This window comes from Castor canadensis, chromosome 4 (genome assembly GCF_047511655.1).
Source record: "Castor canadensis chromosome 4, mCasCan1.hap1v2, whole genome shotgun sequence".
NCBI lineage: Eukaryota > Metazoa > Chordata > Mammalia > Rodentia > Castoridae > Castor > Castor canadensis.
In genome coordinates, this window is record NC_133389.1 from 163,378,737 (window position 1) to 163,405,929 (window position 27,193).

A 27,193-nucleotide genomic window follows, 5' to 3' on the forward strand; every position below is an offset into this window, starting at 1 on the left:
AGACCAAAAACTACCAAAGCAGATGGGACAAATACTTTTGAAGCTGTTTGGGTACCTATAAGTATTGTAGAACCACCTGGTGAGAAAAGCTAGGGGTTTTTTTTGTTTGTTTGTTTTTATATAGCATAGTTGCTGGGAAGGGCTTCTTTCTGAAAATCTTAATCCCAAATAGGCTCATCTGTTTTTCTCTTGTATGTGGCAGTTTGGTGCATATTTTGGGTTTTTTTTTTTTTTTTTTTTGCTGTATTAGCTTTTAAATATAGGTTTAAAAGTATAAAAGCATAACTTGATTTCTACTTTATTTGATGCATTATTTGATCTCTCAAAAGGCTCTTTTTTCAATTCTAACTTAGTAACACGATTATAATACAAATTTTCATGAGGCTTTAGTACTGGGATCTATATTGAGGCAACATAATATATAATTCTACTTATGGACTAAAGTCTAAAACAAATTCAGGAAGATTTCAAAGAATTGTGTATTGTTTTTGAACTTTTTCAGATATCAATCATCCATAGGCAATAGATCTCAAATTTGGCTTCACATTAAAAACACCTGGAGATCCTTAAGACTTTCAGTGGTCACAGCATACCCTTACTAATTTTTATAGATTGTTGGAAAAGGGATGAATCCCTAAATCACTCTAATTTCTCCAGGTAATCTTAATGTGCAGCCTAATCTGTGAGAAAGAAAATACCATAATGAGAATCTTTGCCTGAAATAATGTTCTTTTCTTGTAAAATGTTGTACTATAGGCTTGGTGTCAGATTTTGCTGAGAGGAAAGATGAAGTTGAATTCATTACATTTATTCCTTGTTTATTCATCCATCCATCCAACTATCCATCTATCCATCCATCTTAATGTCACTTATTGAGATCTCATATATCGCACAGTAGGCTGAGTTAATACTCTTAAATTATGATCATGGAAAATATTTTTTAAAGACAAGACTATAATTTAACTTTACATGTGAGAATTTAACCTGAAGATAAAGCAAAGCAATGATTTGGTAACAATCAGAGTACAGAATAAGATGGAAACAATTCTGTCAATTAGAGACCTTAGGCTTAGGCTATGACTCTTTTCTGTTTAATCAGCTTTGTTAAGGGGATCCCTGAATTCAACAAAATGCAGAAAGCTCATCCTATGACTTATGTTAATTTAAAGCAGTCATCATGCTATCCATAGAAATTTTTGGTTTTATTATCTTTCTTTCAGAAGGCATACTCTGAGCAACAATTACTTTATATTCACTTTCATTACTAACTGAAATCAAGCCATAACACCAAAATGTCAATAACGATACCATGTGTGCAGAATTTTCCATAGGCCGCATCTTAGCACTTTCAATATTCACTTAACCCTTATTAAAAACCCCATGAGGCTCTCCATTTTGAAAACAAGGAAACTGAGTTAGAGAGGTTAAAGAAAACATTCAAAATCACTGTGTCAGTACAACTGGGGTTGAACCTCAAAACTGGGTGGTAAATTTCAAAACTCATAGTTGAATCAATGCTAGCTGTGCTTCTCAAAGTACATCTGAGGAAAAGCAGCAGCAGCATTTCTGTGGATCTGTTAGAAATGCAGAATACTGGGCTCCATCCCAGACCTACTTATCAATACCTGTAATTTAACAAGATTCCTAGGTGATTCATGGTACATTAAAGTTAGAGGTAATTCTCTAAACCCTTGTTTTATACTGCCCCTCAAATGTGATGCAATCATTTTTATGAGTGCTTACAATGGTATGGATATAATTAGTGTATGTGTTGCGGGTATATGCTGGCCATAGTGAGGGGCTCAGTTAAAAGCATGGAAATAAGGTACATCGATTGTTCTCTAAAGCAGTTCTCTGATGTCTTTTAAGATAAAAATCACCTAGATGCTTATAAAAATACAACTTATTCTCTAACCACTGACCCACTACATCAGAAGCTATATATATATATATATATTTAAATAAAGGGCCTTAAATAATTCCTATGAAGAGAGAAGTTTGGGAACATTTCTTTGAGTTAAGTTTTGCAATCAATAAATAATGAAGACAGAAAATCACTATCCTTGAAAAACTGTATCTTAATTGAAAATGCTATATTATCATGTCTAAAGAAATAAGGGCCTATCAAAAAGAAGCTGGTGGGCCAAAAAGCATTCTGAAAGAGCTTTTGAGAGACAGGGATGGCAGAACTCAAGGTTCACACATCAGTGATGAGGGAAAAGTTTTCCAGAGGATAATCAAGGTTATATCCTCTGAAAATATATCCTACTTTGGAGATGGATGCTTCAGGATGGAGAAGCCTCATGTCATTAAACACTGGAATCATATAATTAGCTAAACTTTCCCTGAGTCTCTGCTCAGCAAGCAACCTTAAGATTAAAGTTTAACTTCTTATGGACTAGTTGGTCAGTTCAAGTTTTCATTTCAAATCACTCAGATTTCTTCCACTAGTGTTCTGAATTTAATGTGAGTCCATCTATGGAAGATGGGTATTAACTTATCCCCTTTATGCTATGGATTGAGACAGGATATGCTTGCTATTCTTTGTGATAGAGATCTACCTAGGTAGACCTACCATAGGCACTTTCCTTTGGTACTTCTGCTCATTAGCCTTTCTGATTACTATGCCTTTGCTCTGTAGTACAAGACATTTATCATTGGTGGTTAGAAGTGGGGGGATGACCAAGGAAGAATTTAGCATATTGGAAAATTTCCAGAATGAATGTGGAGAAAAAGACCAAGATTCAGTTTATGACAAAGTAGATGATTCCTACATGCTTCATGTGTATACTTAAATTTGGTGCAATTCTCTAAATCCTGTTTATAATGCCCTGTTCACAGAGTTCTCTTGAAACATAAGAAGATACACTTTCCATCTTAGAATTTGCTTTTCATTTGCAGAAGGGAGGTAATGTAGAGAAAACTTACCTGCTTTCCATACTGGGAATTTAAGGACAAAAGAAGAGAGAGAGAGAAAGTAAGATGAAAGAGGAGTTAACAGTTCTACCTTTCTACTTTTTGAACTGTAACCAGAAAGTGTGTGTGTGTGTGTGTGCTAAGTATTTGTTAAATGAATTTAGTGTGGAAGGTAAGCTGCTATAGAGTACTCTGGAGTGTGCCACATCAAAATAAATCAGACTGCACAAGATGATACAGGAAAGAAGGCACTGGTTCTCATAGCAACCTGCACTTGAATGTGACATGGTCACTGACTTGAGAACAGTGATCTGTCACAGTAGCCACTCTGGCAGAAATAGGTGACCTCTGAGCTAAGTGTGGGCCACTGTCCCCACGAGGATGTAACAAACACCCAACAGTGAGAATGAGTTAGTCAGGAAGCACTAGTAGACGCTAAGTCAAGAAAGAGACCAAATCACAAATTATGAAAGCCCAGGTTTTCAGTCTTTAATTCCAACAAAGAAAATCATACCCCAGGAGGAAAGGACATCATCTGCCCAAGAGATGATCAGAGGCAGAGGGTAACTATGCTTAGAACGTTTCATCTTTTTCTGCCCCAACTTCCCTCCACCCTGAACAAATAAGAACCCTTTCCTGATTTCCCTTGTAATTCCCTTGTAACTACCTCCTATTTCTGTGTCTCTTTTTCCCATACTCCCTTGAAGAAGTTAATTATATACTTCATTTCCTCATTCTATCCCCGTATGTTTTATTAAACTTATTCTTGAGGCTTTTTTATCATTACACAAAAACTTCTTATGTCATGGTATTTTTGTGTGTGTGAGCTATCTCAGAATACAGTCTGTACAGTCAAATTCACATTTTTGGGTATGCAAGTCTAGACAGGATAAGTACCTTTTTCTCATCTTCTGTGTTCTCATCAATAAAATGGAACAATAAATTGAAAGTTTATAAATTTCCAGTAAATGGTAGTTACTGTAATTTTAACTATAACTGTCTTAACTTAGTTTTTCCATCTGTTGCAATGGGAGTGATTCAGCACAAATCTAATTTGGTCAAAGCATCTGATTTTAAACAGCCTTTTTGTTTTTAATATCCTTGGGCAGACACCATCACAGACAATACTGTTGATAAAATGATGGTATATCCATTGGCATGTTAATGGAATGCTCTTTTAGGAGAATCAACATTTTTACTTAAAGTGTTGGTTATCTGTATTCTTCCCCTAGCAGTTAGCTTTAAACTTTAATTATTAGCCCTTTAAAACTAAAATAAACATTACCACAAAAGAAGTTAAAACAAAAATTATAAAAATATTGAAATTTTTATATTTTTAAATTGAAATAAACCTTCTTAGTCCTTCAAAGATTTATTAAGCAAAAAATAATATGTTGATATTGTGCTAGATGGTGAAGGTACAAAGATGAAGAAAAGATTAGTCACCACTCACAGGGAACAGGGAGAGACATGCACAAAGATGACTTATAGTACAAGATGGAAATGCTTCAGCAGAGGTACACACAAAAACCTTTTGTAACAAAGGACAAAAGGAAGAACAGGACAGGAAGTTTTCCTTAAAGAGAAGGCATATGAGAAGGGTAATAAAAATGAACAGGAAATTCTAAATAAAAGCTAAGCGGGGAGAGAGAAAAGATCTTCCAAGATGAAGTAGTAGTATAAGAAAAGTCACATAGACTGTAGAAAGGAACTGACCTAATAAAAAATAGCAAGAAATTCAGGCAGTTAGAGAATAAATGGAAAGAGAGGTAGAAGTGTTCACGTGAGATTATGAATTATTTTGAAGAGTTTGCATTTTATTTTATAGATTATGAAAACCAATCTGGGTTTATAAGCAATGAGGGATAGGATTAATCTTTTAACAAATGATGCCAAAGGAAATACTGTTCATTGCATTTAGCTAGTTGCCTTATGTCCAATGCTTTGGTTAATGAAGAAAACAGGCTCCCATAGTCAGGTGGGGACAAGAAGAAGCAAGCTTGCTCCATCTCCCCCATCCTTACCTAGGTCAACATTTGCTGTTTGTCCAAGAGTGGGTCACAAAAGCAGAGAGCACATCAGGAGAAAGTAGTTCTACAAATCATTTTTCCATTCTTCTGATTTTACACCCAATGTTTTAGTATTATGAAAATTGGGTTTTATAGATAAAGTGAAAATTGAGACAATTCTCATAGGTAATTCAAATAACTCACATAAAAAAGGAGATTCTGTATGTGTTATCTACAGTGGAGGCAGTCCTCGGAGAACTGGGAATTCTCAAAAACACTTTCTCTATTGCAGAGAAACCTAAAGGAATATGTGCTTAAATAGTTTTTCATGTGCATTCCTTACTTATATGTAAAAAGGAATAGCAAAACTCTTACATAGTACATCCTGCCATGCAACAAGGCAAAGAAGAAATAAATGTGCAGAAATCTACAAAAACAAAGCATTAGAATTCTAATTCCAAAGAAGTTATCAAAATCCTCCCATCCCAGTGGATTCACTGTAATATCTGTAATGTGGAATCAAGCATTGTATTTCCTTTTCCATTTCTCTGAATAAGCTACCTCATGGGAAACTGAACTGCATTTCAGAATTTAAGCAGAATCAGGACACTTGGTTTCCATACCAACCATGCCAGCTTCTTCTTTGTTTCTCATTCATTTATTTAATCATTTAACCAAAAAAATATTTATTCAGTACCACAAATATTGCATGTGCAGCCACTGGTGGGAAAGTTAGGAGACCAAAGTAGACCTCTGTCCTCATTCAGTTTCATGTCTAGTAAGGGAAAGAAATACTAAGCATTCAAATAAAAGTGCAATTAGAGCACCCCAAGGAAACTGGGGCTTTCCTGACCACTGACAGAAAAGATGGGCTAAAATCCCCAACCCAAGTCCTGTGATGATCAGAAGCTCTTCTCAGCATATGTCCTAGATCCTCCCTGCCTCTCTCTGTGTTGAGGCTTCTCCTTCTTTGTGATGAAGCAATCACTATTGCGCACCTTGTTGAACGAAGGTGTTAACATATCCCTTCCTCAGCTTCTACAAGACTTCATTCATAGAAAATCTATACACAAGGCTAACTTTAATGAAGATTTAATGGTAATAGGAACAGCCCACAGTAAGGCTGCACAGTGAATATTCATAGTTTTCAAAGTCAATTCAACCACTGTCCTTTCTCACTGAGCTTCCATCTCTCTTCAGTATTCAGTCTTCTGCCATTTCACTGTTTTCGCCTTTGTCCATATGCTTTTTCTCCTTTCCTTTCGCTTCCCTTCCCATCACTGTTCAGAAGCATTCAAGCAACCAAGTAGCCACAACAAGGCAATTTCCAGTATATAAATCCATTTTATCATTTCATGAAGACTGGTTGTCATTTTTGTACCATGCTGTCAGAGCTATATCTTCTACTCCAAAAGGTTTATCTATACACTATACTCACCAAAGACATTTTGTATCCTAAGAGAAACTGTGTTGCTTTCTGTTGAAATACATATGGCAAGTCTGGATATATGACAAATTATAATGCATGCTTTGATAGAAAAAAGTGGAAGGTAAAACAAAATGCAGTATTAGGACAGGGGGATCAGATTTAAACTGAGAAAGCTGGACAGAAAAGCTTTTTTTTGAGAAAGTGTAACATTTCTGAAGATCGTTAGCCCAGCACAAAGTTGGGGAAAGGCATTCCCAGCATGTGCAAAGATCTGAGCTGGGAAGGAGTTTGGAGCATTGGAGAAACTGCAAGAGACCAGCATGACTAGATTCTAAAGAGCAAGAAGAGATGGATGGGGATGAGGGTAAAAAAGGTAAGCAGAGGCTAGATCATATAGGACCTCACGGGTCATGTAACTCCTATTTTTAGGTTCCTTCCTCTTCCCTAATTGACAAATGACATCATGGATAGTTTTTTCTAAACTTTGACTTTATTGGTTTTTGAAACAGAAATAGTCATCCCAAAGCTGGCAAACTTGGGTACACACACACACACACACACACACACACACACACACGCACACACGGTACATAAAGCACCTTCCTTGAGGGGCACATAATCTGGCATTATTAAAAAGTCTATTCTATAGCCATATACATGATTCTGGGTCATCTGGGTAAGAAGATGAAAATTAACTTCATATTCATTTTCCTTCCACAGAATATTTCCTGAAGAGAAACCTGGAATATGAGGGTTCCTGCAAGAGCTTAAAAAAATGTTGCTTGCCAGCAGCACACAAATTCTCTACCAGTTTTCAGGATTCTGCCAGCTGGCTTCTTGCTTCATCCTGTGCCTTACCATTGTCAAGGCATGGTAGGAAGGAGTCCAGTTCTGTTTACCACCAGGGTAAACTGCCCTCTCTACTGCAGTCTTGTAGAAAGGCACTTTTTGATATTTAGCATGTCCTCATCTACTCACAGGTGCTGAAGATGACACACAATGCACCTTGTAGACATTGTGCCAACTGCTTACTGCCAATGTTAATCTGGCCTTAGCACTTTACCATCATAATAGATCCATGCATTCATGATGAAGTACATTCTGGTATTTTCTAGAAATAAATTATTTTGTTTGATTTCCAAACCTTATCTCTCCAACTCTACCTCACTTTTCTTCTCCGTTCTTACTTTTCAAGTACTAATATCCATGCCTTTTAAGCTGTCTTTTTATTGAAAGTAATAAATTAAGACATTCATTATGAGGTGGTTTCACCTCTGCCTACGAATTACCAGCATATACATTAGCATGCTCACAGTGTTGGGTATACAGGAATTCATTTCAGTAGCAATAACATTCAGTGACCTTAGAAAGAAAACTCTCCATTTATAATAACTTGTAAGTCTTACACATGGTAACATGCCGTACAGTATAATACTTTAAAATGAAGAGATTTTGAGGGAGCAGAATCTTCTTCAAAATGCATCCAGTGGTCATTTGCTGAAGCTGAATGGCTGCAGGTGCTAAGACTACATTCGGTCATCCTGTGAATCTACACTTATGCTGGAACCTTGGCTACTGGCATCAGCGTTTTCATAGGACTTTTGGTCTTTGGCAAAGTTGATGAACACCTGATTTTTTGAAGGGAAATAAAGCCATTAGAGCCTGTATACAACGGAGAAAAAGATTAATCCTCTCTCCAACTCTTTCTTTCACACATTCACAAATGGAAGAGCAAATCAGAGAACTAGATTTTACAGAGACAGGCCCACAGGCATAGGTACACCTCACTAGGAGTCTTTTTATATAATCAACTTAAGCTGGGGCTTGAAAATAGCACCTATATCTGATTATAATTACACTTATAACCATAATCTGATGTTATAATCAAATATCTCTAGCCACATATCTACTTCCTCACGATCTACGTTATTTCTATCAGAGTAGACAAGTAGCTTAGCCCAAGGTTCCATCGATGTTTATATTGAATGTTGGGAGAAATTTCACCAGTTTCAAGAGGTAATGCATTTAAAATAAAATTGGTGTTGAAAACTTTCATCGTGTTAAATTAACAAATTATTTAATAGGCAGGCAGCTCTCTCTCTCTCTGGCATTGCTGGGGCTTGAACTCAGGGCTTTGTGCTCTACAACTACCATACCTTTAGTCCATTTTCCTCTGTTTTGGAGATTAGGTCTCTTTATGCTCAGGCCAGCCTGGACCACACTCCTCCATTTTTAAACTTTCCATTTTGGCTGGGATGACAGGTGTGTACCACCGTGCCCAGATTTTTTTCTGTTGAGATGGGGTCTTGCAAAATTTTTTTTCTCAGGCTGGCCTGGAACTGTGATCCTCCCATGTCAGTCTCCCAAGTAGGTAGGATTACAGGTATAAACCACTGGCACCCGACTCAGGCAGACCTCTTTATATGCTTAAAATCATTAAATCTATGTCATAATCCATCTAAAACATGATCAAGAATCTGGTTTTTGCAAGACATGGTACTGGTAGTTGGTCATAAGTCTAAAATGAAAGCTTGTGTGTTGACAAAGCCATAATTTTCTTAAGTTTCTATTAAAATGCTCAAAGCCCCGTAAAATAGTTGTCTATAAAATTCAACATATGTTTTACATTTAGACCCCTTGCAATTGCAGACACAAATATTCTTTATGCCATGTTAGTTGTGCCACACAAGTTAAGACAGTGCAGAGATGATGAAAGATGACCTAGCAAACCTCTAGTTACTGAATGTAAAAGTAATTAGGACAGAAAAACATGAAAGAAAAGAATTCCACAATTGTTACTTTGTTTGAATTTAGTAGGCTGAAAAGTCTGCACATTTCTCTAAGTAATCCCATGTCACCCTAATCCAGGAACCAATCAACTGAAATATTCTTTATGAAACCTACTAAGGAGAAAGCAGGGAAAGTGTTAACAGCTATTTATTTTGTAGGTGAAAATACATAGACAGACAACTTTATGCATACAAATATCTTACAGAATAGAAAAACCTTCATTTCTTCATTAAAAATAATTAATGCCTTTCATATATTTTTTAATATCCAAAATGCAGTTAGAAATAAATTAGGCTCTTTGCTAAATTTTTCAGGTGCAAGATTAGATATTGCTTCAATTAAAATAAATTGAATATCATTAAAGAGAAATAAGCAGGATGCATAATAATTAAAATGTGACATTGTGTATCTTACCTCTTCCAAAGTGGTCTGACTCACAAGGAAATTAGTGATATTTAAAGCAGTCTTGTTGGTTTCTAGCAGATCAAAAATGTTTGCTACTCCTCCTGCTGTGACTGGGACATGGTACTCTAGCATGCTAAGGTGTTGATCCTGTGGGAGTCAAAGGAAAACATTATTTTAAATGCAGGCAATATTGACTTGATTAGATGTAACTTACCAAGAGCTAAGAAAAAATATTGAAATTCATTTCACTTAAAATGATGGTACAATACAAATAATGGGCAGGTTTTGAAACTAACAGTTTGTAAAGATTAAATGAAAATTTTTTTATGAATGTCAAAGAGAAAACAAGAATTTAATGAAAATCCCAACACATTCTGTATTCATGTGCACTTATAAAGTCATAATCTTGTTTGGAAAAAATTTGAGAATGAGATTTCACACATCAGATTGTGCTCAGCTCACATCAGCTTCCTCAGAAGTCAACTTTTAAAAAATTCATTTTTATGTTAGATTGTTCTAAAATGCCTGGGATTAGCCACTCAATTTATATTGGCTGATGATATCAGATTCCAAAGGCATTGTCTGGGTGAAACTACATTCAAATAATGCTGCATCCTTTCTTAACTCACCCTAGAATTCTTTTCAACTTTAAAATTTAAGTAATGGCATTACCATCTACTTAGTAATCTATTCTTACTGACTTGGAGTATCTTTAGCACCTTGCTTTTCTGAACATTTTAATCAGTTACAATACCTTATATCTTTCCTTTCAGATAATTCTCAAACTTAGCCTTTAATTTTTAATTGAGCTTTTCCATCCACATTATTAACTTGCCTTTCATCACTTCCCTCCTCTTCAGAAGCCTGGAAACGAGATACTGATTTATCCTGTCATAAAATAGTTGGGGTAATTGCTCCTAAATATGTTGTCTTCCTTCCTTCCTTCCTTCATTCTTCTCTTCCTCCTCTTTCTCCTCCTTCTCCTTCTTCTTCTTTTCTCTCTCTCTCTCTCTCTCACAGTCTTCTTTTAAATTTTTTTTGGTGGTATTGGGAGTTGAACTCAGGATCTTGAATTTACTAGGCAGGAGCTCTACTGCTTGAACCACATCCCCAATACTTTTTTTGTTTTTGGTTATTTTTAAAATAGGCTCTCACATTTTTTGTCTGAGGTTGGTCTTGGACCACGGTCCTCCCAATCTTCAACTCCCGATTAGCTGGGATTACAGATGTATGTTACTATGTATGTCTGGTGTTTTCTTACTTCAGAACCTACCCCTGTGATTTCTATGGAATCACATCAGGATGGTGCATTCCAGTCTAACAAGACTTCTTCCTCACCCCTTTGCTCAGTGCCTGGACTCTCCCATAGATTTGTATTTGCATTATGCCTATCGTCTTGTTTATTTTTACTCTCAGATTGTTATTCTAGATATTTCCCTTCTAGAGGTCTAGAATCCACTGCACAAGTATAAAGGATGCTGTTCTTAGGGATAAATCAAATTTTTATCATACTTAATTTGCATTCGATAGTCCTGGTCTCATGAGGAACAGATCAGGAAAAATGTTATTTCATCACTTAATAAATAAAGATTTCAGCCCAGAAACTCACTGAAAGAGAAACCACGTGACCAGCATGATTTGTGCAAGAAAGATGTCCTTTCACTTTTAAATTCGATTTAAATTTAAATGTTAGAAAATGGGCTTTGATAAGAATCATAAAAGCTATTATTTCCTAGAGAAGTTAGCTAAGGCTTGGGGAAGCTGAGGCAAAAGTATTTTGTAAATATAAAAGAATTCTTTTAAAACTGCATTGTTTTTTTCTTTAAAAATCACTTTACATTAATATTGTGCTTTATAATTTATGAAGTATCTTTGTGGATATTTTATTGTTTAGTTCTCACACCAATTTTGTGAAGAAGATATTTTTCAATTTACAAGTAAGAAAAATGTGGTTCAGAGACTACAACTGTCTTGGATATCACCCCAGTACAGCCAGGGTCAGCCCAAGGCTTTCCAATCACTTTTCATTATTTCACATCTGATTTCTTTTTAACAAAAATTATTTGCCATTGTCAATTTCTACAAATTACCTGCCCATTAAACATGTTATAATAATCATTTTTCTGTTAATGGCACTTATTTTAAGTATATGCTTTGTAAGATTTATATGCATATCTCCCTGGGCGTCCATCCTGAGGCTATCACTATCTACTGAAGATAAAATCAATACTTTGATAGTTTAACTAGTCTGCAAGTTGAGACTGCTCAGACCTTTGTGGGATTATTTTTCAAATGAGAGGAGCAAAGAAGATAAATTCCTCCAGCAGTTCCAGCAGTACAATTCTGAACTCACCATTTTTGGTTTTGGTTTTTTTGTTTTTTTTTTTTCTGAGAAGAAATGCCCTTGATCAAGTAATAACTTGGCAATTTCTACAACTTGAAAATAAATATAGTATGAGCTTAAAGTCTTTGTGAGAAAGAAATAAGCATACATAAAAAAGAACTACATTAACTTTAAGTAGCTATGAAAGTAAAGAATTTGAAAATTCCAGTTCATATTAAATGTGCTTTGAAGTATTTTCTGAACTTGAACTAATATAGTAAGACTAATAACAAAGCTGTGATCAATTTTGAAATCCCAAAATTCACTATCTATGATATTAGATTGACTATCAAAGCCAGTGAAGGTCAAAAGAAGGGGCCATCACTTACTTTTAAGTATGTTTTTGGAAAGTGCAGCTGCATGAACCTTGTGAGAGTCTCCATGCTCACTTCGTTATTTTTCAAGTGAACCTTGACAGTAAATCCACGTCCAAACCTAGAAAGAAAAAGTGCAAAATACAGTTTGAGTTACATTTTGCCAACAGAGCTCCCCTGGAATTCTAGATAATGAAACAGGACCCAAGCTGACCATTACGGCTCTGTTTCTTATATAAAGACTGTCATTTTGCCATAAAAGTTCAGGACATGTTGCAAACTGGAAATAGTTCAATGCCATGATTCTTTTTTATTTATTTCTACCTCTGTACTAAGTCAGATTCTTTGAGTAAAAGCAGTATTGGAAAGAAAATAAGATCTTGGCTTTGTTTGACATTCGGCTATTAGTAATGGATGTCAGTTCCTGGGATTAAACAGTTTCTAATTTAAAGTTAGCAAGGTCTTGAGAGGCAGGCCATTGGAGATTTGGTGTCAACAGTAAAAGTCATCAGAGTTTTAAAAATAGATATTAAACCAATATTCCAGAGCTAACTGCACCAAGAATAGAGTTTGTAAACAGGTCACAATGAATTCCCTAAGAGCAACATAAGGCCTTTGTCATTTTTTTCCACTATCTTAGTATTATTTTATAAGACAATCAAGTTGTTGTATAGAAAAGTAGAAAGTACCATCTTGAAGTCTGGAGATTAGCATGGATCTGTATAAATGCTCATACACTCTGGTGAATATAAATATTAATTTAATTTTAATGTGATGATAATATGATATTTATGCATATTTCCCCGATGCATACTTGATTAAAAGGTTTTGAATGTGGTAAAAATGTTAAATAGATTACTGAAAGCCTGTGCAAATGGCAAATGAACATGCTAGATAAAAATCTATGCCTTCATTTATTTGTCACGGTCTAATTTGCTATTGCATAAACGCTGGAAACCGCTTCCTAACAGTACTTTGGTTTTGTATTTTTTATCATTATTGTTAGTATTATTATCTTTAAACTTTCTATGATCTGGGAGTCTTATCTAAAAATATGGTAAACCCTCAATAAAATCATTTGAATTTAAGATAAGCCAGTGATAAGCTTCTCCACTACAGCTTTACTACTCTCTGAGGAGATAGTCCTTGGCACTGACTATAGCATAAATGGATTACCCTACACCATGTGTTAATGGCATACTTGTTCTTTACCTGCTCTTTATGTGCTGCAAAGATCCAATGCACTGGAACTTTCCATTCACCATGATGGCCAACCTGGTACAGAGGGCTTCACACTCTTCCATGCTAAAATATACAGTTGAATCATATAAACATTCAGAGCACAAAAAATTGGGTTGAAGTTCATAAGCCTAAACTTAATAATTTCATTATGGCATCTTAAAAATCCCTTTTAAAAGAGAATGAAAAAAAGCTATTAAAATATAAACTAAACGTCTTCAGATAGGGTTTATTACCGTTCTTCTAAACTTGAGGCCATCTCGCTCACTTGGAGTTGCCTTGCTATCAAACCCAGTATTTCTTCTAAGCTCTTTTTAATTTTGGCTTGAGACCTACATTTCCTAAGAAGTGTTTCCAAAATAACCCCATGCTTTTTTTCATTATGCTGGATACTCCAGCTGATTCAAATGTCTCTGGATTTATAGCTAATTAATCAATCCTCAGAATCACATGCTCACTCACTTTATGGACCAGGATAACTGGAGGTAATCTCAGGCACCATCTTGTCCAGTTCACACAAAAATTCATGAAATAAAATGACTGGCTACAGTGTGCCCAGGACAAAGCTAGAATATAAACTAGTCTCTTGATAAACTCATCTGATACTTTTCCTACTATATGATCATTATAATATGAGATGAAATTAATCCAAATTAGAACACAAGGCAACATCCTAAGAGATGCGCCAGTAAAATGCTTCGGTATCTCTTACACTTAGCTGATTGTGAGTGACAACTCTTCATGGAGGAGAGGCACATGAACTGGTTCTGGAAGGACTGGTAAGATTTGCAACTTGGAGAGATTTTGTGAAGAGACAATTTCTTTGACATATAGTCAAAGAATGACAAGCAGATAGGAAGAGGCATTCTGTGAATGTGGAACCATGAGTCAGTCATTCAGATTCACTGACAAGGGAGAGAATCATAGGAAAAAAAAAAAGACTAGAACTTTAGATGAGGCTAAATAATAGAGACCTTGCATACTAGGCCTAAGCATTCTGAACTTCATTTAATAAGGGACATGGAGCCATAATTGAATTAAACAAATCATGAGAAATTGGTATTTCAAAAAGACTGATTAGAACTTACAGCCTCTTACCACCACAGTATTCTCACCATGAAGCCCACCTGATTTGCCCCTAAAATACTTCCATACCAGGGTGGGCATTCATTATCTATTCATAGCACACACAAGATTACCTTTCTCATCCACTATCCTAAGATTGTGTCATTTGACTTGAAAGGTCCTGCCCTCCCTTTACCTGTGAGATGTGAGGATGACAGAACACTTGTTCTGTACCTCTTCTGAAATGATCTTCCAGAGGTGCCGTTTCGACTTAGGATCCATCCCAGAGCTCGGCTCATCCTTAATAGAGAGTTACAAGAAAAATTTATCAAATTAATTATTTTTGGGTAAGGTCCTTTCCACAAATCACTACATCTCAATTCTTTAGAACAGAAATCTCTTTTCCAGTTCCCATCACTAACTTGTTTTCTACTTAATAGACTCTGCTGCTGTCAAAAAGCTTGAAATTAAGTATTTAAAATTATCAGTCTGTTTTTTAAAAGTGTTTTGGTGAAGTTGACATGCTATGACTTTACATTTGTCTTTTACATTTCTTTGGAAAAAAAATCTGCTTCAGTTAACTGACAAAGCAGAGTTTTCACTTTTAATTCTACGCTGTCATATACATACTTGAAGCTGCATCAACAAGATTATCATCTTGTTACTGAAAGCAGAATTGTGGCTGTAAGTGATAATATGCTATGGGAAGCACAAAAAAGCACAATTTAATATTTTAGTTAGTATGTTTGAGGTATATTTTAAATTTCATGCCATTAATTGAAATCTAAGACTATTTGAAAAAATAAAAACAAGAAGTGTAGAAGTTGCCAAGTAGATAAACGAGTGTTATTTTTCAAAGTAAATGATGCTTTGAAAAATTATTCAGACACAAGTTTAAAAAAATCTAATCTATACAAACAGTCATAGATCCTGACAGATGATAAAAAAAAAAACAAATTTGTGATCAAGACTACAGAAAAATTCTTAAAAACTGTATCCGTACTGGAAACTATGTATATAAAATAATAATAAACTTGTTTTTATGGTAATATGTTAAACTTATAAAGAACAGAATGAGCATTAATTTAGGGAAACAGTAAAGGATATACTGCTATTACTCCTATTTTTGAGGAAAATTCCATAGATAAACACATATGGAAGAAAACAGCATCTTTCTCTCATAGCCTACATTTCAGTTCATCTCATTACTACATAATGTTTATGTAGTGCTTTTAACATTTTAAAATGCTTTACATCTATTATCTCACAGGGGAGCCTAAGGATTGCTGTGTTCAATTTAAGGGACACTTACACAATAGAATTCCATTATAAGCATCGATTGGCAGGGATATAATGCATTCTAAGCCGCTGGTATTATAGAAAGATGGGTTCACATCATTGTATCCCTGCAGTTGAAGTGTTTGGATCCACTGTATGACTTAATCCCTGGAATAATATGGCGATTTATAACAGGATTTTTATTGCTTATAGTTAAGGCTCTTCAGAGTTTGGAGGTCCTTCAGTGAAGGCAATCTTGCAAAATAAGGGCAAGTTTGTCTTTCTGAAATACACACCCTTTTTCATGTTGGGCCCGGGAAGCAGAATACCATATTACCACATTCAGTTTATATTGCCAGGTGATCAATTTCATTTTCCATTCTTAACCAAAATATAAATTGGAATCTCTTGCTGTCCCTTTCAAAATTCAGATAAGTAGCATGGTATATTATCCCAAGCTAGGTAATTCATATTTTTAAATTACAAAGAAATAAAATTTTAGCACAATACATTTTCCTAAAATGTGCCTACTCTCCTTAGTAGAAATTGGAAAACATTAGTTCACCCAATTAGTTTCTAATGGAGAAAGAAACATTGTTTCATCAATAAATGGGAATTAAACTGTACCATTCTAGAACTAAAGTTATTTGAATGTCCTGAATTTATTTTAGCTACTTCCTATTCCCATGCAGAGTGTGTCCCCTCAAACCTACTGAGCCATTGCTTCAGACAAAAGCATTTTTTGAGGACACTGTTGTAGTAACAAATTATTTGCTGATATAAATTCCCTTAGTGTGATAGTAAAAGTGCTTTGCACAATGACTGGCACATGGTGAGACCTCGCTGAATGTTGGCTGTGATAGTGACGAGATCTGAACACACACAACTGGGAATACTGTTCTTATTATGTAGCAGCCTTGTTCCTAGTGTTTCTCTTACCAGAAGTAGAATGGAAGGCTTCCCTATCAAGGCCAGTGCGGTAGATAATTTTCTTTTTGTGCCATAACTGCACATAGAAGTAGGTTTGTCCTTGTAGGGCATCAAGTGAAGTCTCCTAAGGAGTTTATGAACAGTCTGTGGATAATAAAAGAGGAATTAGGTTGACCTTCCCCTGCTAAAACCCTTACAACACCAAATGGAAAAAAATCTGCCCAAGAATGAAACTTTTATCAAGGAGATTATATAGGACTAGACAAAAATTAAAACATTTCAATTCAACATAAATTTTATTTTCACTTTCAAAGGGCCACCTAAAAATTAATAGTTCATTTAAAGAAATTAAAAACAATTCCTTGGAGGCTCATTTTCGAGTGGAATTTTATTTTTCCCAAAATGTATGTCAGGTGTGTGTTTGTATGCGTGTGTGTGTGTGTGTGTGTGTGTGCGTATGTGTGTGTGCATGTGTGTATTTACAGTTGCAGGTTGGGCTTTATACTGTATTACCACAGGATTCTCCTGTAAAGCTTAAAAGAACTGAAACAGAATTCAAAGGAAGGTTTGTCATTGATTGTCATCACGGCTTCATCTTTCTTTCTACTGAGGAATGAGTTGTCAGAAAGGCTTTAAATCTATTTAAAACTGACCCACTATTAAAATCGCAATGCATTAGGAACCATGGATTCTTGTGGTTATTTCTGTAGTTAAATAGCCCTGGCAAATACTGTAATGCCAGTTGGACTTATACAATAGGTCCCCAGGGTTGCAAAACAGAGGAACACACCCTAAGGGTCAGCCATTCCATTACCAAGGCAAATAGTTGCAGTGAGGTACAAAGTCACTGACTGCAAGTCCAAATGGGGGCATATACTTGGCATCTGTGAGGCCCTGGGTCAATCCCCACCACTGAAATAGACAAATAAAATTTTTAAAGAGAGCTATTCTATTTTACATAGGCATTTTACAGTTAATTCTATGTAAAAATGCTTATTTGTGCACCAGAGAATTTACAAGCATCACCAAGGAATGCTCAACTCAGAGCCTAATGCCCTTTGACTAGAACAGACACAAGTCAAGAGGTTTCTAAAGCTGAGTTCAGAGATGTATATACACTGTGTACAATCGAGTCAAATTCACCATCATTGATAGGAGGAAAGTGTTAGGGTTTTCCACATGTCAAGTTTGTCCTGTGAGGGGTCTGGTGGGGAGGGAAGCAGGTAAGACAATGGTCTTCAAATTAGCTAGTTTTTCCCATGTGTACTCACTTCTTTTATGTCTTTTTCTGGAATTCCATGCACCCTGGCATAGAAATACAAATGTTCTTCCACAGTTACCAAGTCGTCTAAGGCATCTTCCTGAGGGCAGTAACCCACTAATGCACTGTGAGAGTCAACGTGACCCAGAGATCTGAATTGAGAAGATTAAAAACACAAGAGTTTCAAAACATAGATCTCTCCTCATCCCCAGATGTTGGGAGGGTGGCTTTATTTTGGTCATGGGAGTTGGTGATTTTGACAAAAAGACAGAAAATAATCTTATTATCGGAGTCACACTGAAAGATTTAAAAAATCTCCACTCACTTCAATAGCTTTTCCTCCATGAAGATTTAATAATATAGCCATAAAACTAAGTAAGATGTTCACTTGAACTATTTGACTATGTGGCACTTGGTAAGTGGAAGCATACCCGGTCTTATTTCTGATGAGAATGTTTCCACTTGAAGGACTGATGTCTCCAGTCAGCATCTTAAATATAGTGGTCTTCCCTGCTCCATTCACCCCAAGAAGACCAAAGCACTAGTAAGGGGTGAGAAAAGAGATGTAAACCTTAGAGACATTTACTATTAAATCTCCCCTTCTTCCTGGGTGAAATAAATTTCCAAGAAAAATAAATCACTGGAATTATTTATGGATATTGTAGTGCTCTGTTGGCATTTGGTAAAACTTTCTCTCTTAAAAGAGAGAAGATATGGATGCTTCCATATCTTATTCTCTTTAACCATCTGAGCATTTTTGCATAGACAGAGGACCTACTTTACGTGTTACACTACAGCACCCTTTCATATCACATGATAAAATACCACAAGTAAGATGGAGTAATTACGCTTACAGATTGCACATTATTCACACAAAATCACAACTTTACCGAACAAGCTACTGAAGCAATAATTTCTTTACACTGTTGAATAAATTTAATACTAGTTTATAGCTCTGCTCAGAAAAAAAAAGGAAAATAGTCATATTCTTTTTCTTCTTTCAAAGCTACGTAATAGTGCATCTATGAAACCAGCAAGAATATAAATGAATGCAGTTCTAGGACCTCATTTATGAAAACTTCTGATTTTTTTTTCAGTGTAGGGATTGAATTCAGGCCCTTGTGCTTGCTAAGCAAGTGCTCTACCACTTGAGCCAGGCCCTCGGTCCTTTACTTTTAGTGTTTTTTTTTTTTTCAAGCAGGGGTCTCATGCTAAGCTTGCCCATGCTATCCTTAGATGACGATTCTGTTTCTTTCCCCCAAGTAGCTGGGATTATAGGTATAAGCCTCTATACCAGGACAGCATCTGATTTTTTTGTGGTGTCTTTTGAAGAGAATTGGAAATAAAAATTTGAAGAGAGCAGCCTGAACAGGCTTCCTGCCTAAAAGGTCACTCCAGAGAGGACAGAAATTTGGGAGGGGGTTGGTTCAGGACTGTGGTAGGATTTAGCAAATCCTCCCTGCTGAAAGGGAAGAAGATTCATAGGCCAAAAAATACATTGACATATGTAAATTACACACACACTTTTATAGAATATACAGTATATATGTGTGTACATACATTTATACATATATATATATATATACACATATATACATATATATATATAACATGGACATATTCAGAGCTTGATTTTTACTTTTCTAGAAGAAATTGAAGAATAATAATTAAAGTTTTTACTTGTCATTTATGCCAATAAAAAAGAAGAAAAACCATACAATTCCTACCTCACCAGCAGGTATCCCAATGCTAATGTTGTTTACAGCTATAATCTTTTTGTGGATAAGCTGGTAGGTCTTTGTGAGACGGTGGAGTTGGACCAGGTCAAACTCAGCTGCACCACTCTCAACTCTTAATCTCTCAGCCTGTACATCTTCATCTTCATCTATTGTCTCCATTGCAGGCGAAGAAATAAATTTTCTGAAGAAGAGTCTAAAAATGGAACCCAGTGATTTTACATCAATGACACTACTCAATTTTGACATGTTTTAATTAGTTTATATTTTACTGACAGAATACAGCAATTAGGCTTCTTTTATGTTTGTTATATATTATGCTACTCAAATAACTTTAAAAATTAGCATATTCACTAGGATATTTGAGAAATAGCTTCTGCTATAAATTCCTGAAATGTATACAAATCCACTGCTAACATTCAGAATCCTTATATCAGTAACAAGGAGGTCAGTATCTGTTTAAAAGTTAGTTCATTAGTAGGACTCAATATCTACAAGTCCAAGATCATCACCTTAAAAAACTTTCATTTCTTTCTTTCTTTTTCTTTTTCTTTTTTTATTATAGCACTAAAAGTAAAAATCTATCAAAAGTAAAAATCTATCATCTTAATAATTTTTTCTTTTCTTTTGGTGGTGCTGGGAATCAAACCCAGTATGGTATCATTAACTAAAGGTATATTACTATCAGCAGATTTCCTAGTTCTTAAATTATCTATCTGAATGTTATTACCTTTATTTTTATTATCATTAATGTGTTTTTACTATTTTAGTATTACTATCTCACCTAAGATCTAGCTAGTATTTTAGGATTACCAGTCTTGAACACCCACAAAGTCCTAAACTCACTTCAGTATCTTGCCTAATAAATACTAAAATAAAACAAATATCAAAATTTTAAAAATCCAAAAAAATAGTCCACATTTTCCTCCCAATGTCACTTCATTTAATGATAGCCCCAGAGACTCCAGTTCTGGTATTTTCTTTGAATCTTCTCTATTACAAAGTCCACTTATACAATCAGTCTCCAAACACTGAAAATACCATGGGGCATTTTATGACTATTTCTATCCTCATTAAAAGCATTCATTCCTCACCTAGATTTCTCTAGGAACCTCAGATTGGTCTATGTCTCTGACTCTTCCATTCCAATCTCCACTGTCTCTGCAAAATTACACCCCTTAAAGTTCTGTTTGATCATGGTACTCTCAGTTCAGAAACATTTAATGTACTATTTGTTGAATAAAATCCAATCATCTTTTTACCAAGCATTTAGGTGACTTCACAGTCTTTCAACTACATTTTAAGCTTTTATCACCTTCTATTTCATTACAATTATTCTATCTTCCAACCAAGTTATATTATTTCTTTCTTAAATAGGCTGTATTATTTTTCTCTATCTCTGCTCTTATCTTTTATTATTGTTTGGTTAAAATTTTATTCTTCTGTAGGTGATACAAGTGCATGGTATTAAAGTTCAAATAGTATTGGAGAATATGTATGTATATATATATATATATATATATATAAAAAGTAAGTCATCTTCAACAATATGTAGTTCTTTTCAGCATAGGTACTGGCAATTAGGATAGTCTATGGATACACATGCATAAACAATGCATATTTCTTTTTAACTCATATTCTTTACTCATAGATCTTAACATGGTAATTATTTAATAATTGTATTTAATAAATATTAGAAATGATCCAAAATATCACATAGATTATCATTCTTCCTAATGGCTGCGTAATGTTATGTTTATGAATGTATATAAACAGTTTCAGTAATCCCTAAATAAAGGATATTTGCTTCTATTTCTTTTGCTATTAGGAATGATCACTATGATGAATAAGTTCTGCATATGTGTGGGGGTATCTGCAGGAAAGAATCCTAGAAATAGTATTTCTGGGTCAGTGGTCCGTGTGTTTCATTTTTGATGCTGTACTCACTTTACCTTAGTCTTATTTTCCCAAATTCATTATCAACATGCATACACTCAACTCTCTTTCTCATTTCTGCCTATGCAGTTTTTTTGGTTATATACATATTTTCTCTCCACCACTGAATCTTAATCTCTTTAAGGCTAATGCTTATTTAATTTTGTTCCTTACTTCAAAGGAATACTGGCACATACAAAATAAGATTCGATAACTATTCACTGGAATGAAATGAATAAAAAATTATGCTATAATTTTTTTTAAATTTGGGCAAAATGTTTCCATATTACTAATGGAAAAGCTAGGAATATTGGTCCCTCCGTGAGTCACTAAGCTCCGTCCTGGATGGCAAGTGCTGTGCTTTCAGTATATTTACCTGAGTTTCTTTATCAGTGACTCGTTGATTAAGAGTCGCAACAAAAAAAACATGGTGCCCTGAGCAACCAGTGCCACAAACATTGCACCCAGTTTATCCATTTCGAAGGTTTCATTTGGGTAATTCACTCCGTATGCTTTTAAGAAATCCAGAACCGCCTGTTGTTGAGAAAGTTCTATCAAACCATACCCAAAACAGAATTGTGGGAATACCAGGAAAATTCGCTTGAGGGTTTCAGAAATAAGTTCTAAAGTCTGAAACGAGAAACAACAATGAAACTTAGTGTTAGGCTTCCAAATATTTGACAAAAAATTAAAATTAGATGTGGATAAATACTGAAAACTTACCTAAATTGGCAATTATTTCACATTATGTTGAATTTGCATATGAATATTTAATATAACTGGATAGTGAAATTAATTACTGAAATATAAACAGAAAAAAAACCCTACATTTTTCTTGAGGTGACTTAAGATATCTGGCCCAATCCTGGAGGCAAAATTAATGAGAGTCTAAGCTAGGGTGTGGAGATCTGATATAGAGTATCAGTAGGTGCCTGAGTGAGGAAGGAATCAGTACAACAGTTTCAGAACCTAAGATAATTTCTACTTGGAGTGGGACTAAAATGGTGAAATGAAATGGAAGGAGAGACAACACATCTCCAAGAGGAGCAAATGGCTCATTTTCACGTTCACACTTGAGGCCAACTACTTCCACCTCATGAATTTCCTCCCTCCTCTTGAGTGTGCTTGTCTGTTCCTCAGTTCACTTCATTTCCTCTCTATTCTTTTCTGTTCAATTGCCTGGCACTGGTAGTGCTTCTTTCCTCACTAGTCATAATTGTCAGCTCTGAATGAAAAGTGATGCTTACAATGAAGTAGATTTCAACACGTGATTGAAAGGGAATGAATTAGGCTTCTTCTCTATGAATGTTCAGATGAATTCTAAACCACAGTCATGCAACTAAGCCATCCTCCTTGTCACTACCATACATAAGAATTTGTTAATAAGTACAGTGTTTAGCTGACCAATGGAGGTATGATTTGCACAGTGCCGTACAATATATCTGATTTAACTTCCACCATTCCACTCAAGACCTGTCAAATGTCAATAGTTTTGGCACTCAGTAAATACAATAATAGGCATTAACCTAGATGGAGCTTAAAAAGAATTTTTTAAAGCTGTAGTTTCTCCTCTCCTAAATTTAATAAAACCAAATGATGGTTTTCTCTACTTAAAGAATAAAGGAAATCTTTCCACCTTGAACATGTGAAAAAGTTTCTGATACATTCACTGAAGTTTAACAGAGTAATAAAGGACCTTACCGGATCATTAGGCTTTTCCTTGGAAAGAAAGTACACCACCGACAGGGAAACAATGGAATTGATGCCAAAAAATAGGTTGACACAGACATAAGTGATGAAGGCCATTCCTGTTTCATGGAAGAGACCAGCCAGCAAGTACATCCAAGAGAATGTTGCATACCTGTACATTAAAAATAAAGATCAAAATTATGCCTTAATTATTCTGCTTTACAAAAAAAAATTAAAACTTAGATGGGTTTGTTAAGTTAAAGTAAACATTAGGGATGAGTGGCCATGCCTTGTAGCTAGATCTTGCTTTCATTTCTCTTTTTTTGACAAAAAAGCCCCCAAAGGATGTTTTTAAAATGACAGTAAGAAGCCTCACTTATAAGGAACCTTGAGTAGTTGCACATCATTACAGTTACAAATGAATCCTCCTGGGGTGATGTTACACTGTCCAGGCAAGAATTCTGTTGCTCAAACACAACAAGGGGATTGGACTATGAGCACATGATAAAATCGAGAGCACACAAGGGAGGGGTGAGGATAGGTAAGACACCTAAAAAACTAGCTAGCATTTGTTGCCCTTAAAGCAGAGAAACTAAAGCAGATACCTTAAAAGCAACTGAGGCCAATAGGAAAAGGGGACCAGGAACTAGAGAAAAGGTTAGATCAAAAAGAATTAACCTAGAAGGTAACACGCACGCACAGGAAATCAATGTGAGTCAATGCCCTGTATAGCTATCCTTATCTCAACCAGCAAAAACCCTTGTTCCTTCCTATTATTGCTTATACTCTCTCTACAACAAAATTAGAAATAAGGGTAAAATAGTTTCTGCTGGGTATTGGGGGGGGAGAGGGAGGGGGCGGAGTGGGTGGTAAGGGAGGGGGTGGGGGCAGGGGGGAGAAATGAACCAAGCCTTGTATGCATATATGAATAATAAAAGAAAAATGAAAAAAAAAAAAGAATTCTGTTGCTCAGAAATAGAAGTTCAATCTATATAAATCTTATCATTTAAATTTGAGGAAAATTAATGAAGTTCTAGGTTAGCTAAGCAGATAGAGCATGGTTAGAAGAGGGTGGCCTGTTTTGAGAAAAGATTTGAACAATTTCAGGAAAAATTAAATAGAACTAGAGACAGAGAGGTCCTACATCAGCTACAGTTGTAACTAAGGGATTCTATCCATGCATTCTGAATAGAAAGAATTGTTAGTCTACAGATTAATTATGTCAAACTGTACTGTCTGTATTAGTCTACCACAGAAACAATGGATCATGTGGGTACCCTGGACACCTATAAAAGATAAATAAAGTAAGAATATATAAACTTATATCTACCTTTTGATATTTTACATAGTAATATAATTTGTCAATACATAAATTCACATTTGTATGCACATTTTTTCTAGTAATTCTTAGCCTTCATTTTGTGTAAATTAGATTATATATGCACCTTGGTAAGCATGACACTTGGCACTCAGTAAGTGTTCATTAATGATAACAGCATTAACTTTCAGAAGTATGGCATGATACTTTCCAGACTGTGCACTAGCAAATATAGTATGTTGTTAGTCATCACTCATGTCAAATGAGACCCCCAGACAATTGTAAAGTAGGTCCTATTTTTATCTAGGTGCATTTAATTCTGTTCATTCTTCTTTTATTGCTTAATCAGCAGCTTACCCAAATAGCAGAAGTAGAAGAGATACAGCACCTAAGTTGCTTTCATTGTAGAAGGCAGGTAACTTGAAAATTGCAATGACACCAATTGAAAATGCTACAGGAATCAAATAGAAGACCTATGAGAATATATGAAATGATGTTTAATATACAGCAAGCATTTTTTTAATCAATAAACCATCTACTTTAAAGCTGCAACACATTGACCTAGAAAAACTTTGAAGGAATGAATCTTTATTCATGGTCCTGCTGCTTGTAATCTTCATGTTATTTTACACTGATTTAATTTAGAACCTGTCTCCTCCAATATGAGGTCAAGCCAGTTTCCATCTGTATAGATACACAAGAAGTACCTGGTGTTTGTGCCTCTAGGCTTTAAGACTTAGGTTCATTCAGTAACAGAGGTTCAGTGAGAAAGATAAGACAGCCAGGTATCTTGGTATTAGAGTCAGTCCTCAAACTATTGATTTCATTTTGAATGTTGTAACTCTCTCAGATGGTTGATTTCTAAAGTTTGGTTATCAGTGTGAGCCACTCTGTGCAAAACAGCAGGATAGCAGTCCCACACATTCTTGAAATCACAGGTTGTAAAAAGGAAACCTCAGTGTTCTGTTGGCAAGTAGAATATTAAGGGCTGAAGCATATGCAGCAAGATGCACACAATGAAGGTGATGGTGATTTAATTTTGTTGCTGGAGGAGGGGAGGAACCTCCTGAATTGGAATGAACACCAGATATAAGACAGTAGAATCTCAGTAGTAAGTAGGCCTTCACAGAAATATGTATTTGAAGCTTTCTTAACATTAAAACTCCTATCAAGTTCAGAGCAGTCACTATCATTCTTTTAGATTTGGCTTTTACAACAAACACATTTCAGACCTCACTGGATACATTAACAAAATGGATATGCAGTTAATTACTCTCCAACACTTCAAGCCAATGATCTTGACAACAACTCAATTTCACCATAATCACAGGCAAACGTATACTCACCCTGGGCTTGTGGCTAATACTGGCACATTCGGAGTCAAGGAGAACCTTCTGAACTTAGGAACATTTTATGCAAATGAGAGAGCTATCAATGAAATACATTCCTTTTTCCACTGCTAATGTTCTCTAATGTGTCATTCAGCAGAAGCTGCTACTTTGAATTTTTCACTATTAATTGATTTAATTTTTATAAGCCTGGTTATTTGGCACAATTGGGTAATACTGCTAAGCTTCTATTTCACCACAGTAGTGGTTCTCAGACTTCAATGTGGTGAAAATCACCTGGGGGTTCTTGTTTAAAATGCATATTCTCCACCCTCCACTCCCAAGATAGGGATTTAATAGATCTGGAGTGGGGCCCAGGAATCTGCATATTAATAAGAACCCTAGGAATTTGATACATGCTAGAGATGAAGGCAGGCAGTTTTCTCTTTCCTCCTATCATCTGATCAATATAAACCTGACTCAAATTGTTTTTTTCTGAATTTACTGTCTTTGCGACAATAATATGAACAACTAGAGTAAATAATGCTTCAATATAAAATGATGTCTACTATTCAAAATGATCTTGTCTTTCTTATAATGACATAAGGTACTCACCATGTCATAAATGAAGTTTGTTGTCCAGTAGCATGTCACACCAATGCCTGAAATGTGCTGCAACTGCTTAGCTTTGGTCTGATGTTCTCTTACGACATAGATGACAAAGCTGGCAGTGGTGACAGAATAGCCCATCAGGATGGACAGTGCCACTAAAACATCAATTAAACTGCTGATTCTAAAGTGAACAATATAGAGAGGAAAGCACACATAAGATTTTTGAACTCTTTCCCTTTCTGGAAGATTCATGACTAAAACCATCAACCAAACAGTACAAGAATTGGCTGTCACACAAATAAGGCTGCCTGCAAGGCAGTCAGATAATATCTTCAACCTGACTCTGTTGTGACCCTGGAATAAATGTAGCTCTAGTGCATTTGAATTGGCTGGGGATATTTGATAGAAAAGCCTCAGTCTCCAAGGGTTACAGAGTGTATGCAAGGGACACATAGATCTTGTACACAGAAATAGTACTTAGATGCTACGCAGGAAAGTTGAAATGATGAAGCACTTATGCACTTCACTCATAAAAACAGCAAACTGGGTGAATCTG

At 35.4% G+C, this 27,193-nt stretch overlaps 1 protein-coding gene across 1 annotated transcript in view; it reads right to left on the minus strand.

The window, feature by feature from the left end:
- Positions 1-213: 213 nt before the first annotated feature.
- The window catches only part of Abca12 (ATP binding cassette subfamily A member 12), a 172,886-nt gene continuing 145,906 nt past the window's right edge, over positions 214-27,193 (minus strand). Inside the window, exons 41-53 of the mRNA XM_074071660.1 lie at positions 26,641-26,818; positions 25,055-25,170; positions 23,392-23,551; positions 22,067-22,320; positions 19,747-19,951; positions 18,451-18,560; positions 18,030-18,171; positions 16,768-16,902; positions 14,747-14,850; positions 13,459-13,551; positions 12,262-12,367; positions 9,559-9,696; positions 214-7,982 (exon numbers count right to left, since the gene is read on the minus strand). Of these exons, the coding sequence (XP_073927761.1) occupies positions 7,881-7,982; positions 9,559-9,696; positions 12,262-12,367; positions 13,459-13,551; positions 14,747-14,850; positions 16,768-16,902; positions 18,030-18,171; positions 18,451-18,560; positions 19,747-19,951; positions 22,067-22,320; positions 23,392-23,551; positions 25,055-25,170; positions 26,641-26,818 (1,843 nt within the window). The 3' untranslated portion in view covers positions 214-7,880. The remainder of the gene's footprint in view (positions 7,983-9,558; positions 9,697-12,261; positions 12,368-13,458; positions 13,552-14,746; positions 14,851-16,767; positions 16,903-18,029; positions 18,172-18,450; positions 18,561-19,746; positions 19,952-22,066; positions 22,321-23,391; positions 23,552-25,054; positions 25,171-26,640; positions 26,819-27,193) is intronic.